The 20,645-nt window shown below is 41.4% G+C and overlaps 1 protein-coding gene across 2 annotated transcripts; it reads left to right on the top strand.

Annotated features, from left to right (window-relative positions):
* Window positions 1-1,113: 1,113 nt before the first annotated feature.
* On the top strand, window positions 1,114-17,170 carry sgta (small glutamine rich tetratricopeptide repeat co-chaperone alpha). Of its 2 annotated transcripts, none has more exons than XM_004561531.3 (12): window positions 1,114-1,187; window positions 3,099-3,282; window positions 9,825-9,928; window positions 10,342-10,432; window positions 12,134-12,233; window positions 12,586-12,690; window positions 13,860-13,995; window positions 14,078-14,140; window positions 15,221-15,258; window positions 15,337-15,480; window positions 15,568-15,691; window positions 16,659-17,170. In XM_004561531.3, exons 2-11 carry the CDS (start codon window positions 3,183-3,185, stop codon window positions 15,677-15,679), a joined length of 993 nt encoding a protein of 330 aa, XP_004561588.1. In that variant the 5' UTR covers window positions 1,114-1,187; window positions 3,099-3,182; the 3' UTR covers window positions 15,680-15,691; window positions 16,659-17,170. The 2 variants fall into 2 exon arrangements, with proteins under 2 accessions (XP_004561588.1, XP_004561587.1); XM_004561530.3 differs by having other exon boundaries at window positions 1,130-1,267.
* Window positions 17,171-20,645: the final 3,475 nt, after the last annotated feature.

The raw sequence follows: 20,645 nt of genomic DNA, 5'->3' as shown, positions 1-20,645 counted from the left end.
CTGACAACCACAATCTGCTATAATGAGGAGGAGGAGCACGCAAGGTGGTGTTGAGAAGTTCTTTTTATAAATATTTTTCATTTATTAAAGACAGAGTAAAAAGTGAAGAAGCTATATACAGGATTATCAGCTAGGCTTTACACAGCTACACAACACTTTAGTGCAGTTTAGAACAATTCAAAATACTTCAGAGAGGAGTGACAAAAGTCTATTGTAAAAAGAATAAAGCCCAAAGCACACATAACAACTATTTAAGTGTAAAAGCATAATAAACATGATAACATAATAATAAACATGGGTTTCTGTATATATGATCCATGACAAAGGTTTGAAGGGAATTTAATACTCTTACCTGATGTTTTTCAAGAAAACTAACTAACCTTTCCTGGTAAAAATGTGGCATTATTCCTTTATGCATGTCAGTTTTCCATATATCAAAAATAAAAACAAATGAAATAGTTACCTGATTTAAAATTGACTCTTCTCACTTTGAGGGACATTTTGTTCTTGCATATTTGGAGCACCTCCATTTCTATTCCTTTAAAAAAAAATGCAGTTCTAAAAAAGTTTGAAAGTGACTGTCATGTGAAAATGGCCAGCTTTATATCAATAATAATAATAAAGAAGAATGAAACAAAGAAAAAGGATGCCTCACCAGTTGGAGGCATCACTTCCTGAAAAATGAGCGAGTCTACTGGATAAAATTCTTTACTTTCTCTCTTTTGGGGGGATTTTTTTTTTCTGTCAAGTGACCTATATTTGATAACAGCATAATAAAAGGAGAAATTCTATTTTTTGCGTGCCACCCTGATATTTTTAGTGGTCCCCATATGGCCACCCCTATGAAAGAATTCTGGAGGCGCCCCTGTCAGGTACAAATTTTAGTGTCCATAAAGATGCGTAAGAACGACGGAAATTTAAGCTTCCTTCAGAATGGCCCAGGACAAAGAGTACATACAAGTTGTGTTTTGTGTTAAAACCCTCAGTGTATTGTTTTTTTTATTATTTTTTTTCTATTATTTCACAGTTGTGTGTTCTGCCAGACTTGTTCAATTTAATATAAATAATTAATTAAAAAAAAAATAATAATGCAGTGGCAGTGAGTAAGGTCGCTAAAAATATTACGACCCCTCAACTGCACCCTCGCATGATGACATCATTCTGCGACAAGCTTATGAACGAACTGAGTGAGTGTTCCTCAAAGAAGCTAAGCAACGTAAATTCTCTTTTTTAGGACTGATTCGCATCTGAAACTCGGAGACGACAGGTAGGAGAAACGCTTAGCTGTATTGTCAGCCTCGCTTTGGCAGCGTGGAAGGTTTATTTATAAAGCAGCGCCTATGTACTCAAAGGAAAATGATCAGCTAGCCACCCGTTAGCATCGTGCCGCTATGGTTTGACGAACACGTCACGCTCCTTTCAAATCTCTTGCAGTACATCGTGGTCTTTCTTCTAGAATCTAGAGCGACCCTCAGGTGTAATAGAGGAAAACTTAAAGACATATCTTTAACTCTCGAAATCATCTGTCAAATCCGGCCTGTGTTGCATACAGAAAGTAACACGGGTTGACTAAATACAAGCATTTTAGCATCAGCTTCGTCTTTTTGTTGACACATTCTTTCCATTTCGAGTCATGCTCAGTCTGAAGATAAACCAGCTGCTTGTTAACTTCAAAGGAGATAAATTCGTGTCCGACGAGTCAGTTGTAGTCTTAAGTTTTCAGGGTTTCACCAATACAGCATAACCACCTAATTCAGTACCGATTATAGTAATAGCGTTAGACTGCGAGCTTTGTCATAGCAGTTCCAGGAAACCCATTTTAAAACGTAACGTATACCCTCAAGAGCCAAATAAACCGTAGATGTGTGCTGATTTGTAGTTGTCCTAACTGGTATGCTAGCACGCCAAGCTAGAAATTAGCCAGAGATCTTGAGTCACTGTGTCTGCGGTGACTCCTCATAAACTTCACTGATTTGAGCAGTTTAAAACACGACAGACAGATCTCCTTTATCAGCCCGCATCAGCTGTTCTGTTTGTGTAATGGTTTTATGTTCAGAGGTGTTTAACGTTAGCTCTGCTCACACAGTGCTGGAGTTGCTAGAACATTCTCCATGCTAATACCAAAGGGGGTGGCTAAACATATGGTGTGGTGGAAAGAAGGTACTTCCATGTCCCTGACGAGCATTAATCACTGTTGATACAAGGTGTTAATGTATCATTAATAGCATTATCTGGCAGAATACCCAGACAACTAAACTCTACGCCCCCCTCAAAACAGCAATATAGCAGAGGCTGAAACAAAGAAGTTTGTGCAATGACAATAAAGGCATTCCTTCATGCTGCAGAGATCAAATTCAAAATAAGCAGGTGTTATCAAAGTACATCAAAGTTAGTACTCAATCCTGGTTGATACCAAAGAAAGTAATAAATATAACAAAATGTATGCATGCATATAAATACATGCTGCATGTCTACATATAGAGAGTGATGTGATTTAAAAAAAATCAAACACGTCTGCAATATCTGACAGCTAATGAGGTTAATTACTGACCTAATGAGGTGTAAAAAAGGGCATTACTGATGCTGAGTATTTCAGAATTAAAGATGGGGTCTGCAGTTTGTGAGATAGAAAGAGTTAGAGAGCTAGCAGAAATGTCATGAGGGCAAAAGGCTGGAAACCTTTTCCTGTGACCCTTAGGCCTGCAGGCAGCACAGTTTTGAAAACAGACTGGTTTTTATAGTGTAAATACGCCGGCACGGCAACATTTCTGGTTTGGTCCGTACCGTGTAAGGTGTTTAACATAAATTCCTATAGTCAACTAAAGTTAGCCACACTCGTAAGCTTGAAAACTCTGGCTTTAGGCTCAGAACACATTACTGATATGCTATGTGCTTACCCTCTGATCTCCTCTTAGTGTTGTTAAAAGAAGAGGTTATGTAGTACATATTGAAACTTTGCTGAAATATGTTGCTCACATCAAATTCAAAGTTGGCACATATTCTTTTTAATGAACAAATGCACTGCACTATTTTCATATAATGCTTAAGCGGTATTTAAATGATTTTGATTTCATTGCATGCATTATGTACATTTACAGGGTTCCGGTTCTTATTGGAAACAAGGTTTTAGTTGCAGGGTGTCTCTCCCTCAGTGAGCACAGAGACGCAGCACCTCTGCCGCCATGACAGACAACAAACGCCTCGCTTTCTCCATCATCCAGTTCCTCCATGACCAGCTCCAGTCAGGGACTCTGTCTTCAGATGCTCAGGAGAGTCTCGAAGGTGAGTCCTCAGACATGAAGAAGAAGAACATGAAGCTGCTCAGTTCATTTCTCTCCTGACTCAGAATGCACACTTAAACTTTCTCATGGGGAATAAGTATGATGTTCAGAGTTTGTGTGGTTTGCTGCCGTGTGTCGTAGTGTCTTATAACCACGGACCAGGGATATCATAATGAATGGAATTATTATTATTATTATTATATTTGTTTTTATTACAAAAGCTCAAACTTCCTGTGACTCCATTTGACTGTGATCTTGGTCAAAATCATCACTGACTGTTATGCCAGCAGATCTTCTGACTGAGTCAGCTACAGCACTAAAAAAAAGTTCACTTCAATATTTCTTTCCACAACATATATACAGCAGCACACATAGCCTGGCTTCATATGTCTGAGTCTGGGTTGGAGGAGCAGCAGAGGAAACAGAAGTACAAATACTTCAAAATTAAGCAGAGTAACTCATTTTTAGGTATCTGTACTTTACCTGAGTATTGTTTTTTATGACAACTTTTTACTTTGACTGTCTACATTTTTACACATAATCTTATATTTTTTACCGCTTAAATTTACCAAATGGGTTTGTTACTTTGGGTTTAAGACGTTAGTCTGTGCCTTCAAACATCAGACGGATTTGAGCCAAGTAGCCCAGTTGGGACCAGTAGCACATAAAAGACAGTCCTATTGGTGTATCCATCACCAGGTTGTATCATGTACAAAGAAATGAAAGAGGCTTTGTTTATAGAGCTAAGTGGAGCAGAACAATCCAGTGGTGTTCTTGGTGCAGATATCCCTAAGAGGAGCGAGCATACAGGGAATAACGTGTTAAGTAGCAGCTATTTTCAAATGCAGCGTTTCTGTAATTGCTCAACAATCATCAGTAAACACACAAACTGTTCTTGTGCAGTTTGTCATGGAGTGTGTTTGCTAGCTAAAGGTCCAGCTGCTGTATTTCTCAGGGAGAGAAAAGAATGAGAGATAACTTGAGTCAGAGATAGAGAAAGATGTAGGAGAAACAGGACAGTAGAGGAGGAAGAGGGGTTATCTTTGAAGGTAAGGACTGTCCGCTGACAAACTGATACTAATTGACAAGCTGGATATAAAAGCTACAGTGGGGCAAAAAAGTATTTAGTCAGCCACCGATTGTGCAAGTTCCCCCACTTAAAATGATGACAGAGGTCAGTAATTTGCACCAGAGGTACACTTCAACTGTGAGAGACAGAATGTGAAAAAAAAAATCCATGAATCCACATGGTAGGATTTGTAAAGAATTTATTGGTAAATCAGGGTGGAAAATAAGTATTTGGTCACCTCAAACAAGGAAAATCTCTGGCTCTCACAGACCTGTAACGTCTTCTGTAAGAAGCTTTTCTGTCCCCCACTCGTTACCTGTATGAATGGCACCTGTTTGAACTCATCATCTGTATAAAAGACACCTGTCCACAGCCTCAAACAGTCAGACTCCAAACTCTGCCATGGCCAAGACCAAAGAGCTTTCGAAGGACACCAGGAAAAGTATTGTAGACCTGCACCAGACTGGGAAGAGTGAATCTACAATAGGCAAGCAGCTTGGTGTGAACAAATCAACTGTGGGAGCAATCATCAGAAAATGGAAGACATACAAGACCACTGATAATCTCCCTCGATCTGGGGCTCCACGCAAGATCTCATCCCGTGGGGTCAAAATGATCATGAGAACGGTGAGCAAAGATCCCAGAACCACACGGGGGGACCTGGTGAATGACCTGCAGAGAGCTGGGACCAAAGTAACAAAGGTCACCATCAGTAACACACTACAACGGCAGGGGAATCAAATCCCGCAGTGCCAGACGTGTTCCGCTGCTGAAGCCAGTGCATGTCCAGGCCCGTCTGAAGTTTGCCAGAGAGCACATGGATGATACAGCAGAGGATTGGGAGAATGTCATGTGGTCAGATGAAACCAAAGTAGAACTTTTTGGTATAAACTCAACTCGTCGTGTTTGGAGGAAGAAGAATACCGAGTTGCATCCCAAGAACACCATACCTACTGTGAAGCATGGGGGTGGAAACATCATGCTATGGGGCTGTTTTTCTGCCAAGGGGACAGGACGACTGATCCGTGTTAAGGACAGAATGAATGGGGCCATGTATCGTGAGATTTTGAGCCAAAACCTCCTTCCATCAGTGAGAACTTTGAAGATGAAACGAGGCTGGGTCTTCCAACATGACAATGATCCAAAACACACCGCCCGGGCAACAAAGGAGTGGCTCCGTAAGAAGCATTTGAAAGTCCTGGAGTGGCCTAGCCAGTCTCCAGACCTCAACCCCATAGAAAATCTGTGGCGGGAGTTGAAAGTCCGTGTTGCTCGGCGACAGCCCCAAAACATCACTGCTCTCGAGAAGATCTGCATGGAGGAATGGGCCAAAATACCAGCTACTGTGTGTGCAAACCTGGTAAAGACCTATAGTAAACGTTTGACCTCTGTTATTGCCAACAAAGGTTATGTTACAAAGTATTGAGTTGTATTTTTGTTATTGACCAAATACTTATTTTCCACCCTGATTTACCAATAAATTCTTTACAAATCCTACCATGTGGATTCATGGATTTTTTTTTCGCATTCTGTCTCTCACAGTTGAAGTGTACCTCTGGTGCAAATTACTGACCTCTGTCATCATTTTAGGTGGGGGAACTTCGCACAATCGGTGGCTGACTAAATACTTTTTTGCCCCACTGTACATGTAATGTCTTGATTTTTTAATCAAATACTATATATTTATGTGAAGCTTATGTGTAACATTCCTGCAAAATAGACATAATAATGATGCATTGCATTTATATAGTGCTTTACGAGACCCTCAAAGCACTTGATGCACGTGATGCACGAATGCATCGTGTCTATGAATGCATGTTGCATAAAATCCTGCCGTTTAATGCAGGATAAACAAGTTAGCTTGCTGTGCTGTAAAGCACTGTGTTGGGCTGGTGCACAACAGTTATTTTGTTTATGATCAGTATTAAGTCACAGAAAGGATGGCTTACAGGTTTACCCATCTGCCAAATTTCACTTTATCTCGTGACTATACTGTTATTGTGTCATTACAAGGATCAGCACAGGTTTACTTAGCTTTGGGCAAAAACAGCAAGTAGAAAAGAGCTACTGTTTACTCTGAAGTACATTTCAGAGCCTGTACTTTTTCACTTTTACTTGAGTGAAATTTAATCAGTACTTCACTTTTGTTTCACTTTTTTAACACAAGTCTCTGTACTTCTGCCCAGCAAAGAGTGCACATTAGATCAGTCTTTGAATAGAAATCTTGACCTAAAAACTATTCATTACTATAGCAGCCAGAGCCTTTAGATACTGGCGCTTCTTCATCATCCTCTTCCCCCCCTCTTTTCACTCCCAGCGTCCTTATATTGCATGTCACTAACTTTTGTAAACTCTCTAATTTTTTTGTTCTTTGTGTTCTGTTTTTATTTCACACTATACGGTGTCTTAAGACATCTGTTGTGTGTGCTGTAGAAATAAAACTGAATTGTAATAAATCAACAAGGAGCAAAGAGACCACTGAACCTGACACCCTTCACCTGCTGAATGCTGTTGCTCTGTGTTGTCCACAAAGATTATTAATAGAACCTGTGACATAGGGCAGGTTGGCAGTTTGCATTGCCATCACTAATTCAAAACTTGTGCCTGGTAGCCTGATAGAGACCAAATAGCTCACATAGCACTAGAGCTGGGCGATAGAACGATAACGATATGTATCGCGATATAACTTTTACTCGATAGAGAAATTAAACTATCGCAATAGACCTCGCCGCTCTTGTCCTCTTTAAAAAAAAAAAAAGGTCAGCCAATCCAAATTCAGTAGCGCAGAGCCGAACCAATCACAGCCGCAGCGTCACGTCGCGTGACTTGTTAGGTACAGCACAAGTGCCAAGCCGCACATGTGTATTTGTTTGGGAAGCAGCCAGCCACCGTACCGCCCGGGTAATGGAGGAAATGAGTGTGCCGACTAGAGAAATCAACCGAGCGTGAAAACAGATGATGGTTCCAACGCCGGAGAGATTGTCGAACGGAAGAGCCATAGAAGTTCCGTAGTGTGAAGGTATTTCGGCTATTTCAAGTCTGACAAAAAACAGAGTAGCGTGCACTGTAAATTGTGCCGAAAGCAAGTCTGGAAATACAATAAACTGGTGCATGCGTCACACTGTGCGCCACGTTATTGTTTCGGTGAAATGAATTTCTACAATACTGTTACTGTTAATTCTACTCTCTGCAGTGTTTAAATGCTTACATATACACACAGTTACTGTCCCTCCACACATACGACTCGGTTCTGCTTCTATGCCCCAGCTTTGTTTACTTTTTCCCACCGAGGCTTCTAGACTTCTGATTGGCCAACATTTCTGCACGGTTAGGAATCTAGCGCCACCTGCTGCTTTGGCATGTTCATAGCAGCGTTTTCCTTCATTTCTGCCTTTATGTGTGGACGGGATTATTTTTTAAAACGAAAACGGAAAATCTCCGTTTTCAAAAATACCCGTGTACGTGTGGACGTAGCCTCAGTCTCTGACTGGAAGCGCTAATTCGTCATTCGGCTTTTGTCAGACTAAAGTAACTGTTAAAACTGTTTGAAAAGCTCAGCTATACAACAAGGAGAGATTGAGAATTTCCTTTTAGTTCTCAGTTTATTTGATATTGACAAAAGTTAGTCAGTTTTGTCTGTTCTTCTGTAAAACAAACTAAGATTTATTTTTAGAATTAATATTTTGTTTCTAAGTGGAATTGACAATTTAGTCTGTTTCGTTTGTTCTATTTTGAAACTTAAACGCTTTAGCGGCTGCCTTTTGTGTAGTTTGCAATATTTGCCTTTATTTATCTGAAAAAGTCTCATGTTCCTTAAGTACATCTACCCTGTTGAACTTATTATGGGAAATAAATATTTAAATAAAAACAAGCTGCTGATTATTTCACATTTTACTTGTGAGCAACGGCACATTTAAATCTTACAAATATAGTTATTTGGCTTATATCGTGATAGATATCGTTATCGCCTGAAATGAAAAAAACATATCGTGATATGAAAAAATCTTATATTGCTCAGCTCTACATAGCACATGTAACACGTGCTATAACACTACATGGATGCCGTTGAATACTTTCTCGAGAAAAACAAAACAAATGGTGTCTAGATGAGTAAACCATCACTTCAAAGTGTCCTTGAGAGGATAAAGAGTTGGTCCAATACGCCTCAATCAGTATGAAAACCTGATTGTTTCTCCTGAATTTGAGGTTCACCTAATGGCTCCTCCGTTACTCTGGCATAGACATTCTCTTATGATGCTCTGTTGTGGACACAAGACAGCTGCAAATATCTGTTGACAAAATTTATATCACTCTGACCTAAGCAAACCATAGTGGACTTCTAGACACAAAGTATAATAAAGGCTTCAGAGAGGGAAAGGCATTTATGCCACGGAATGTTTTACCACCATATCTGGCTATTCCAGAGTCGCTGTCCTCAAGTGTGCCTCTGAAACAGTTGGATCATTTTATCGACGTGTCAACCAGGAAACCCTCACAACACCCGAAGAGCTCAAGACAAACAACATCTGCATAAAGTCCAGTCACAAAATAGTTTTTTAACTAACTCTGTGACCTCAGTTAATCCACGTTTCCCCTCAGAGGATGGAAAAGGACCTCAGGCTCTGCCAGATGCTCTAAGAGAATACCTCACTGTGGGCCAGATGTACTAAATTGGGCAAGATGCCATGTGAGCACAATTTCCAAATAGCACTCATAGGTGTGTTTATTTTTACAGGTGATTTACAAAAGTTGTGCTTTCTTTTTAAACACTGGGGGGGCAGGGATAGCTCAGTAGGTAAAGTGGTCGCCCCATGATCGGAAGGTCGGCGGTTCGAATCCACTTAACGGCTACCCTGAGGTACCCCTGAGCAAGGTACCGTCCCTACACACTGCTCCCCGGGCGCCTGCTTAGTGGGCTGCCCACTGCTTCACTGAGTGAATGGGTCAAATGCAGAGAAAAACAAGTAATTTCCCCATGGGGATCAATAAAGTATCCATTATTATTATTATTATTATTATTATTATTATTACTGTCAGTCAGTTCATTATCAATTGCAAAAAATAAGACATGCAATTTTTAGTAAATCAGTTTGTGTGCTTGACTTAAATACTCTCCTCTCTGAACTTCCAGAAATAGATGTGCAACAGGGTCAGTCACAACAAACCTCAGTTCCCATTCCCATTGTCCCATTGTGCTCTCGCAGTAAATATCAACAATACTTTTACACCAGAACCAAGTTTGCAGTAGTAAACCTGGCCATACGTGCTCCCAGACTGTTTGTTATCCTCCCCCAACACCTGATCCAACTCCCCAACAGGTGAGAAGACCTCAGGACACACAGGGATGTTTCTGATTCCACATCTTGGAGTAGTTGAAAGATCACGACAGATTGAATCGTTCTTCCTTTTGTGTGGCTCTTTTATTTTATCTTTTAGAACCACCTTGTTGTTGACATGATCTTATTGTTTTTCAGTTGCTGTTCAGTGTTTGGAGACGGCGTTTGAGGTTTCCACCGATGACCAGAGTCTCGCGGTCCCCATGACGTTACCGGAGATCTTTACCTCCGCTACAGCAAAGGTAAACGCAGAAGACCCTTGCAACTTTCCAAACGGTTTGTTTTGTATTGCAGAGATGACAAGTCTGAACATTTTGGCCTTTGCATCAATGTCCTGCAGCAAGTCTGAGTTAATTTCACTGTTCTTCCAAAGCCAGAGCTGAAACGAAATGCATAATAAATATCAGTATTATTTGCTGTGGCTTACAAAAGGCAAAGTAAGCTATTACATACTGGTGAAGATCCAAATGCCATTCTTTAAACGTTTAAATGGAGCACTGGCCTTAGTGCAGGTTGCACCAGATGTTAATTTTACATGAGCATTTTTTTTTAAGTGTTTCTCTGTGATCTTGCACACCTGAAGAGTCCGTCTGTCTGTTTTTAATAGTTGTTTTACAGGAAGTCTCATTTAACCCAGTGTTTGTTTGTTTGACAGTATTCAGCTCAGTCGCAGGTCAACAACAACTCCACCCCAAACTCCCCAACAGAGGAACAGAAAGCAGAGGCTGAAAGACTCAAAAGTGACGGTGAGTCCAGGCTGGTGTGAACACGTTATCTAGAGCAGCTAGTTTGTCTTTGTGTTCATTTGTAGGGTTAAGCTGGTACAAGGAAGAGATGATGCAAATGAACCTGCAGCTCCTTGAATCAGGTTTTTGGAAAGCTGTAGGAAGTAACCCTTGGTTTTCCTGACACTCTATAACAGAGACTCACAGAGGCAGAGCAGATACATTAACTGGAAATACAGCAGTCAGAAGTAAAGTTACGTGATAATTTACTCAAGCACAAATGCAGTACTGTTGATGTAAGCAGGCAACAACAGTGGCCTCAAGGCAGGTTAATGATGAAAGCTAAAGTGCTGACTTCTGTCTAATCATCTATCCTCAGTATAGAAATAAGAGGACATGTATTTATTGTTATCTGGTCTTTACGTCAGACATCAGCCGTGTCAGGCCCAAACTCTGCTGCAGGTTATAAAGTCAAACGAACACTGCAGCATCACTGAGAGTTAAAAACTGTCTAAATTCTTTCATCTTTAATAAAATGATCAGCATTGCTGCTTTACCAGGTGTAACAATGAAGTTTAACATCCAGGCATCCATGAAAACAGGATTTATTACATTTAACAGAGTTAGAAGTTAGCAGGAAGTTAGCTCGCTAGCTTCCACCTAAGCATGATATAGCATGTTCTGACTGAGAGATTTATGAATAAATTCAAACGTACAGCTCTGCTGTCACTTCCAACATAAATGAAGACAGAAAACTAAACAGCAGTGACGTTTGTAGGGTTACTGAAGTTGGGCTAGCTGCTATATAATGATGTGCTAGGTGATCGCTAGCAACACAGCTATGTTAGCATAAACATAGTGAAGCTGAAGGATGAAGCTAACTTTTTTCCACTCGATAAAAGTTAACCTGAGGGTTCCTGATAGTTAGGGACAAATGCAGTCGCATGGCAGGATGCTGTAAACGGACCAAACTTCAGCAGGAGAACAACTGAGATAATCCATCCACAATACGAGGTTAGTCATTCATATACTGCTGCTGGGCTGCAGTTACATCGTAAGGGTTTAAACACTGAGCTGTAAAATGAACAGTGATGATTAAAACCGAGAGAGGCCGACAGTGATCACTGACTGTTTTTATGGGCTTGTTGAGATTAGAACAAGGTACAAAGTATTAAAACATGTTAAAAACACAACAGCCTTAATAAACACAGAGCAGTTTGGACCTGGAAGCAGGATTCATCACGTCATCACTTAGAGGATTAAAATGAAGTTGGGAGATTCCAGCAGCCAAAACAATAAATGCAATTAAAATAAAAAAATTAAGCTTATAGTAGAGTAGCTCAGTAAAATAAAGGGTAATGTGACAAAAACTTTACTTAATAAGGTAAAAAAAAATCATAAAAAGTGTCTGTAAAAAATAAAGTCAAATAAATAGCTTAAAAAAAGTGAAATAGAGAAAGTTAAAGATAACATTTAAAAGTAAATATAAAAGTCTATGTTTCACATGATACTATAGCATTAGTATCTCTACACAGCAAAATACTAGGAAAAATCAGTGATGCCAAATGAATGGAATAAATATTGTGTAATAATAATTAATGCTAATGATAGCAAGGACAGCAAGTGAGAGATGACATTAGAGTGACTTTGCTGTATAAAGTTTATTGCACAGTGCTCAGGTGAGTGAGGTGTTTTTGTTCTTTTCTGTTTTCTCGACTGGAGGCAACGACCAGATGAAGGTGGACAACTTTGCAGCTGCTGTTGAGTTTTACTCGAAGGCAATCGCCATCAACCCTCAGAACGCTGTCTACTACTGCAACAGGTCGGTCAGCATTTCCTCAGCATCACTAAATATTTGTTGTTCATTTTATTTTAAAAACAGTAAAATTGTATTTGATGATGAACCAGAAACAAAAGAACAAACACTTTTCATGTGTTTTCACTTGTTTTGTCACTTTAGATATTTTTACATACCTTGTTACATAAAACCTTTAAGTTTGGTCCTTTAAGAAAACAAATTCTTCACATCTTGTCACATGACAATATTGTTAGAAACAATTTTTTCTGTGCTGTTTATGTTTGTTTTATGCAAATTCTCTGTTGCAGTTGTTTTGCTGTGTTCAGATTGTTGACGTTCACGTGAAGCAGTTAGTTTTTGTGTGTTTTTTGTGCAGAGCTGCAGCTTACAGTAAGCTGGGGAACTACGCAGGAGCCGTGCAGGACTGTGAACGAGCCATCAGCATCGACCCCAACTATAGCAAAGCTTATGGGCGGATGGGGTATGACAGCATCTTCTCTTTGTCTTTCATTGTTGCCGTGAAGCGATTTCACATTGACATCAAAAACATCTCACATGTAGAAAAAATGTCCTGTGTTTATCAGAGAGGAAACTGCAGGAAGGCATTTCTTTATTCTTAGGCAGCAGAGAGGAGCTTTCCTTTTACACCAAGGATGCGTCTCACAGCGCCACCTGCTGGTGTGGACCCGAGCTAATAGCAAATCTTGGTGTTTTTTTTTCCTATCAGCCTACTCTTTGACATGTTTGTGTAAAGTTTGGTCAGAGGGTTCCTTTGTAAGTGCGCATGTGCCATTAGCCTGCTGCCTGCTGTAACCTATAATTTCCTTCGGGATTAATAAACTATTTCTGATTCTGATCTGCACCCTGGACACTGTTGCATCACGGCTGTAGTTTTCTCCATTACATATACACGTTTATTTTTAACAGACGAATTAGCAACAAAGGCTCATCAGAGGATTGTTGTCTCTATGTCCTTTAAAATCAGACAGACTGGGGATAAAAGAACGTAAATGAAACCAGGTTCTTCGAACAAATGGATTCCACAAAGAGATCCAACTTAAAAATTTTCCTATAACTTTTATTTTCTTAATAAGTGACTTTGGAGCATCAGAAAAGAAAGCTTTCACAGTGTTTGGCTCCTTCAGATCTCAGGATTTATCTGTTGAATAGTAAAATAAAATATAAAAATTGTGTCTTCTTAAGATGATGAGTATTTATACTCTGCCTTTGTAAAAGTATTTTAGGAACAAGTAAAGTTTGCAGTTTTCATAAATGAAGCTCTGTGCTGAAGCTGAATATCTTTGGATTTTGTGAAGCTGGTCAAATAAACAAATCTTGTTTTACGATATTTATGAAGTGTTTTCACTGCCTTTGGAAGAAAACTGTCAGTTATTAAACACAAGTGGCAGATTTACTGAAAATGAAGGTCAGTGCTGACTGCAGCCGTAAAACCAAAGTCAGCCAGCACAAAGTTATTTCCACAAAGTTTTTACATTATTTATTTATTTATTTTTAACCAGTTATACAGGAGTTTGCAGTTGTTTAAGTAGACAAACATGCAGCATTAGAGCATGAAGAATGAAAAGCTGGAAGCTCCTTGCGTTCTGTTTTCAGCTGTCTCTGGCCCTGACTTGTCGTCTTGTGTTTCAGTTTGGCTCTGGCCAGCCTCAACAAACACACAGAAGCAGTCAGTTACTATAAGAAGGCTTTGGAGCTCGACCCAGATAACGACACCTACAAAACCAATCTGAAGATCGCAGAGGAGAAGATGGACACGTCCAGTCCGGTGAGAAGAGGCAGGATGAGGGATCAAATTTCCGACTTCCCGACAGCACTGTGTTTACGTGAACCTGTCTCTGTTCTCTCAGACTGCAGGGCTGGGCGGAGTCGATCTAGCTGGTTTGCTGAGTAACCCCGGCTTCATGAACATGGTGAGATCTGAGTGTTTGGCCTGTAACATTTCTAAGCGGTCACGGAGTTTTGGCAGCCATCAGAACCAGTTGCACTCGTCAGAGCTCACAGCTAATTTTCTTGTTTCGGTTTCCTTTAAATCACCTTTTCTGTTGCATCGAACCATCGTACAAATGATGAGACCACATTCTAAGAGTTTGCCTCTAATATACAAAAGCACAAAGTCATGTGACTTCAGAAATTATTTTGATAATAAACAAGCAAGTGAAGGTTAGCCAGCAACATGCTGCATTGGGTACCACATTATCAGTGTGGCTTACTTTAGCAGAAAGAAAGCCAGTTTTGGGCAGTGAAGCCAAGCTCAGTTCATGGAAGCCACACAAACTCCAACCTGAGCTCTTTGTTTGTCTTTCTGCTGACACAAAATTGAATCCCGTTTCATGCAATATAGTTCTTTGAGTCAATGAGGTCTCCTGATTTTGGCAAAATACGTTATCGGCTAACTTTCCTAATTGACAGTAAACATGTCGGTGCGGTGTAGGTGGCTAACCTTATCTTGCTTGCTCCTGTAAATGCTAGAAAAAATCTGGTTTTGATAGCATTCACATGCTATTGCTATTTGGTTATTTTCAATAGTAAATCACAAATCTGTATGATGGCCAAATTTGCATCCTCGTCAGAACCTAACGACCTTTCAGATGCAGAAACTGTAACATGCCTATTAGTCCATACAGCACATATAATGCTGGTGTGTGTCTTGTCAGTTTTGGTAGGTAAAACTCACTTGGATACTAATTTCTAAAAGATACATGCACACAGCAACATAATGACTTCTGTTGACTCAACAGCCACGCATAGCATTGGTATAGTAATGTTTTTTATTTTCTCTTAATTACAAGACACTCCTTTAAAGAAGTGTAGAATTTCAGAAATGACCAGAAAAAACCACAGACACATTTGAACAGTGATTAAATTGCAGCTTACATAGACAGTGAGAACTCTGAGAATTTATCAGCATTGCTCATTATTTTTAATTTAGGTATTTACAGTTTCTGTTTCTACTCGGTAAATTTTTCCATCCTACTCTTGTCTCTTTGCAGGCCTCGTCTCTGATGAACAACCCTCAGGTTCAGCAGCTGTAAGTCTGTCTCACTTCATCTGAAATCCATTCTTCCTCTGTGGCTTTTCAGAGTTAACTTCCTGTCCTATCTTCCAGGATGTCCGGGATGATGTCTGGAGCGTATGGTGGAGTGGGAGGTGGGGGCGCTGGAGGGGGAGGAGGTGCAGCCCCGCCTCCTGGGGCTGCACCAGCAGCTCCTAGTGCTGCAGCACCTGGAGATTTATCAAGACTGATCCAGGCGTACGTACCAGAGCACAGGGACTGTATTTTAAAGCTGGTGGTGTCAATGAATAACAGGTGATTTTGCCTTTCTGTTTGCTTCTGCAGAGGGCAGCAATTCGCTCAGCAGATGCAGCAGCAGAACCCTGAACTCATCGAACAGCTGAGGAGTCAAATGCGCAATCAGACACCCAGCTCTGGGAATGAGGAGCAGCCGTGACCCTCGCATAGAGTAAATACACACTAATTCAGTTTAACACACCACAGGTCTTACTGCTGTTCTTCATCCACAGTGTATGAGATGAGCTTCATCCGGATGGTGTCACAACCAGTCATGCATGATTGCATAGTTCATGCAACGTAGAAAAGCTCAGACAGTGAAGTTATTTAATTACAGTCTGTGTGATGTAAGATTTATTTTCCTTTCTTTGCGTTTTTGGCAACTATCATAAAAATGGAACCACAGCAACAAAGACATCAAAGTTTAATGTAATGTTAATGTATCCACTATTGTTCCTGGTAATAACTGCTATTCGCTGAACTCCTGCGCATATTTACAATCTTAAAGTTTGTTCTTAGCACAAACTTAGAGCAGTAGCTTAAACTTAGCTTGTGTCTGTACACATGAAACTGAACCATAATCATTGTCATTATTTCCTGTAAATGGTTTTTTATCATGTCAGTGATCACTGATCACAATACAGAGCAAATTTGCTGGAGAGCTGACGGCCTCCTGTGAGGCCTCAGCGTTGGTCACAATGTTTAGGAAAATCTAGCAGTGCCTTCACCTCGAACTCAGAGCGAAGTTTTGAATATCTGCCTGTAACAGCAAACATACTGAGGAGGAGGAGGACACTGAAAGCTGGAATTTAAAAAGTCATATGCACTATAGCACACTGATCTATGAGATAAAAGGGATTCTACATATTTTTCACCTTCAGCTGTAAAAACATTCAGTTAAAATATACATCTCTGCCCCGATAGCCTGTGTTTAGGTGAGTCCTCATAGATACAGAAAAACTAATAATTGAAAATACAGCGTGACCATATTGATCGTGTAAGACTTTTACACTCAAGTACAAAAAATGTGTTCTTCAAGACATGAAGATGTTCATAATTTCATGCTGTAATGTGGAGCTGTGACTTTATTGATTCTCCTTTTGGCAGGGTTTATATTTTTGTTTCCTTATTTATTTCAGGTGGGACAGGTTTATGGAGGAGGAGGAGCACGCACTGTCTGACCTGTTTTTCTTTCTGATCTGGATCATAATAACTCGGAGGACTCGAAAGAAGTTCTGTTTTTCCATCGCTGATTAATTCCTGCATGAGAGAGAGAGCGCAAGCGAGTCCTCCCTTGTCTTTCAGGAGGCACGTCACCGAAAACTCCACCCACTTCCTGCAACTGTGTGGTTTTTAGATCAAATGCAGAATAATCAGAGAAGTTCTGATAGGATATTGGACACCAGATGTTAAGCAACTGTAGAAACCTGGAAAGTCTTATCCTCTAGAAACTACACAGTGTACCTGTAAATGCATTTTTGTTGTTTTTGATGGGTGTGTCAGAGTATGAGTGTGTATGTGTGTGAGGATGAGTGTCAGGGTTAATTTAGTGTAAATGAACTAATGACTCCTCGGTCACACGAAGCTCTGAGGAGGCACCAGGGAGGCTGTTTGAACACAGTTTAAATAAAAAGACCATCTCAACATTTTACTCTTTTCCTCCAAAGTGTGGTTATCTATTTACAACCAGCAAAACTAATGCAGCTCCTCTTCTTCAGTGAAGTCTCTTCTTATAGCTGCTCCGAGTTGTAGTGTTGATTTAATTTAATTTAAAATAAGAAGAGATTCTGGCAAACCGTCAGACGTCTCAGGAGGGGAAAGCGGTGCTCTACCTGCACTGTGTATAGTGCTGGCGGAGCGCTGCTGACGTCGACTGAGAAAATTGTCAGGCGGTGGAAGGAATACTTCGGGGACCTCCTTAATCCCACTGACACGTCTTCCGAGGAGGAAGCAGAGTCTGGGGATGAGGGGAATGACCCGCCAATTTCCGGGGGCGAGGTCACTGAGGCAGTTAAACAACTCCTTGGTGGCAGAGCCCCTGGTGTTGATGAGGTCCGCCCCGAGTTCCTGAAGGCTCTGGACGGTGTAGGGCTGTCCTGGTTGACACGCCTCTGCAATGTTGCGTGGAGATCAGGGGCAGTACCTGTGGACTGGCAGACCGGGGTGGTGGTCCCCATCTTTAAGAAAGGGGACCGGAGGGTGTGTTCCAACTACAGGGGGATCACACTCCTCAGCCTCCCTGGGAAAGTCTATGCCAGGGTGCTGGAAAGGAGAGTTCGTCCGCTAGTCGAACCTCGGATACAGGAGGAACAATGCGGTTTTTGTCCTGGTCGCGGAACACTGGACCAGCTCTTTATCCTCTCCAGGATACTTGGGGTACATGGGAGTTTGCCCAACCAGTCTACATGTGTTTTGTGGACTTGGAGAAGGCATTCGACCGTGTCCCTCGGGGTGTCCTGTGGGAGGTGTTGCGGGAATATGGGGTGTCTGGCCCATTGCAACGGGCCATTCGATCCCTATACAACCGTTGCAAGAGCTTGGTTCGCATTGCCGGCAATAAGTCGGACTCGTTCCCGGTGGGTGATGGGCTCCGCCAGGGCTGCCCTTTGTCGCCGGTTCTGTTCATAATTTTTATGGACAGGATTTCTAAGCGCAGCCAAGTGGCGGAGGGCTTTCGCTTTGGTGGCCTCAGAATCTCATCTCTGATTTTTGCAGATGATGTGGTTCTGTTGGCTTCATCGGGTGAGGGCCTCCAGCTCGCACTGGAACGGTTCGCAGCCGAGTGTGAAGCAGCGGGAATGAGGATCAGCACCTCCAAATCTGAGGTTATGGTTCTCAGCCGGAAAAGGGTGGAGTGCCCACTCCGGGTCGGGGATGAGTTTAGGGCTGCCACGATTAGTCGACTAGTCACGATTACATCGACTATCAAAATCGTCGACGACTGATTTAATAGTCGACGCGTCGTTTGAAGCTTTGTAAGATCCCAAGAGACGCAGGAATAAGTAGCAGGATTTAAGAGTGTAATAACGGACTGAAACAGAAGATGGCAGCACTGCATGTACAAGGATGCCAGCTGCCGTTAAACCCCGAAGAAGAAGAAGCAGCAGCTGTGTCCCAGAATTCATAGCGCAGCCCAGCTTAGTTTCCAACAATGGCGGCAGCTAGTTAGTTTTAATATTACTCTTATTATTCTTTCTGGGTCACAAAATAAACGTTTAACATATTTTCAGGCGAGAATGTAGCTGTGCAAACCTCAAATATCTGCTCAGTTTATCAAGACACCGCATATTTTCAAAAGCGCTCCGACGTTTTCGGAGACGTCTGTTACCCACTAGCTCGATAGCTAGCCGGGGGCTAGGCTAACTAGAGCCGTGAGAACACCGGACTCCCAGCAAATCGTTTTCAAACCCACCGCAGTCTTTCGCTACTCAGGTTAAACATGATATATAAGTCACTTAGATAACTTAAAAATGTTATTGTTTGGCTTTTTTCAGTATTTTATTTGTTCCTGTTTGGCTGAGATTAAAGTTATAATTTTTACACAGCTGAATAAATGTCAAGCAGACAGCTGATCATCAGAAGTGTGAGATGCTGGAGAATTTACTCCGGTGTCCTGTTATATTTTAGAAAGCAAGGAGTTTATTAAACTTCACCGAAACAATCTGCAAATTTCATTAAAATGTAATAAACTATCATCTTGTCTTTATTTTTAGTTAGCACAGACCTTAAACACTTAAAGCTGTAAGCTAATGATAGTTATATAAGAGCAGATGCTGCTGGTGCAATAAGCTGTACGTTTTACATCCAATGGATGATGATCTGATTAGTCGACTAATCGCAGAAATAATCGGTGACTAGTCGACTATCAAAATAATCGTTTGTGGCAGCCCTAGATGAGTTACTGCCCCAAGTGGAGGAGTTCAAGTATCTCGGGGTCTTGTTCGCGAGTGATGGGAGAAGGGAGCCGGAGATCGACAGACGGATTGGGGCTGCAGCTGCAGTAATGCAGACGCTGCACCGGTCCGTCGTGGTGAAGAGGGAGCTGAGTGTAAAAGCGAAGCTCTCAATTTACCGGTCGATCTACGTCCCTACCCTCACCTATGGCCACGAGCTGTGGGTAGTGACCGAAAGAACGAGATCGCGGATACAAGCGGCAGAAATGAGCTTCCTCCGAAGGGTGGCTGGCCTCTCCCTTAGAGATAGGGTGAGAAGTTCGGCCATCCGGGAGGGGCTCAGAGTAGAGCAGCTGCTGCTCCACATCGAAAGGAGCCAGCTGAGGTGGTTCGGGCATCTGACAAGGATGCCCCCTGGGCGCCTCCTGGGTGAGGTGTTCCAGGCATGTCCCACCGGGAGGAGGCCCCGGGGCAGACCCAGGACACGCTGGAGAGATTACATCTCTCGGCTGGCCTGGGAACGCCTTGGTATTCCCCCGGATAAGCTGGAGGAGGTGGCTGGGGAGAGGGAGGTCTGGGACTCTTTGCTTAGGCTGCTGCCCCCGCGTCCCGGCCCCGGACAAAGCGGATGAAGATGGATGGATGGATGGATGGATGAATAAAAAAAGTCACAAGAAGACAAATCAAGAGCCAGAAAAAACAGAAAACGCTGGTTCCAAAAGTAGAAGAATACTGAGTCCAGTAAAACACTGGACTAGATGATTTAATTAATTAAGTGTCAAATGTAAGATGGGTTGACTTAAAAAAAAATATTGAAAGAAATATATATTTACAGGAAAACATACACATTTATGAGGGGAGAAATTATAGTGAGAAGGAAACCCGAAGTAGGAATGGCAGAGTTTGGCCATTTCTCATGACTCAAAGGAATAAAAAGAAAAAAGAGGAAGTCCAGTTTATTCAATAACTACTCTTAACCTAATTTCACACCAATCGAAAACAATAACAACATGGTCGACACAATATTTAGCACTTTTGAAAACCTTAAAGAAATTACACGTATATCAAATTTGAATATTTTTCATATAACGGAATATGTTAAAAAAAATGTATGGACAGGAAAAAAAAATCATACTTAAAAATCCGTTAAAACAATTTTCCTTCGGCTGGTCCTTTCAGGGGTCGTGCGTCTCCATCCTTTGTCACGCCAGGACGCTGCACGTCACCCTGTTT

Source organism: Maylandia zebra, linkage group LG15 (genome assembly GCF_041146795.1).
Source record: "Maylandia zebra isolate NMK-2024a linkage group LG15, Mzebra_GT3a, whole genome shotgun sequence".
Taxonomy (NCBI): Eukaryota; Metazoa; Chordata; class Actinopteri; order Cichliformes; family Cichlidae; genus Maylandia; species Maylandia zebra.
The sequence above is the reverse complement of the archived record's forward strand: the minus strand, read 5'-3'. Positions and strand labels throughout refer to the sequence as shown.

Excerpts from the sequence above, each read along its gene's own strand:
- sgta (XM_004561531.3), top strand. The coding sequence starts at position 3,183 with ATGACAGACAACAAACGCCTCGCTTTCTCCATCATCCAGTTCCTCCAT. Across the intron at positions 12,234-12,585 it reads GCTGTCTACTACTGCAACAG|AGCTGCAGCTTACAGTAAGC; the intron begins GTCGGTCAGCAT and ends TTTTTTGTGCAG. Across the intron at positions 15,259-15,336 it reads AACCCTCAGGTTCAGCAGCT|GATGTCCGGGATGATGTCTG; the intron begins GTAAGTCTGTCT and ends CCTATCTTCCAG.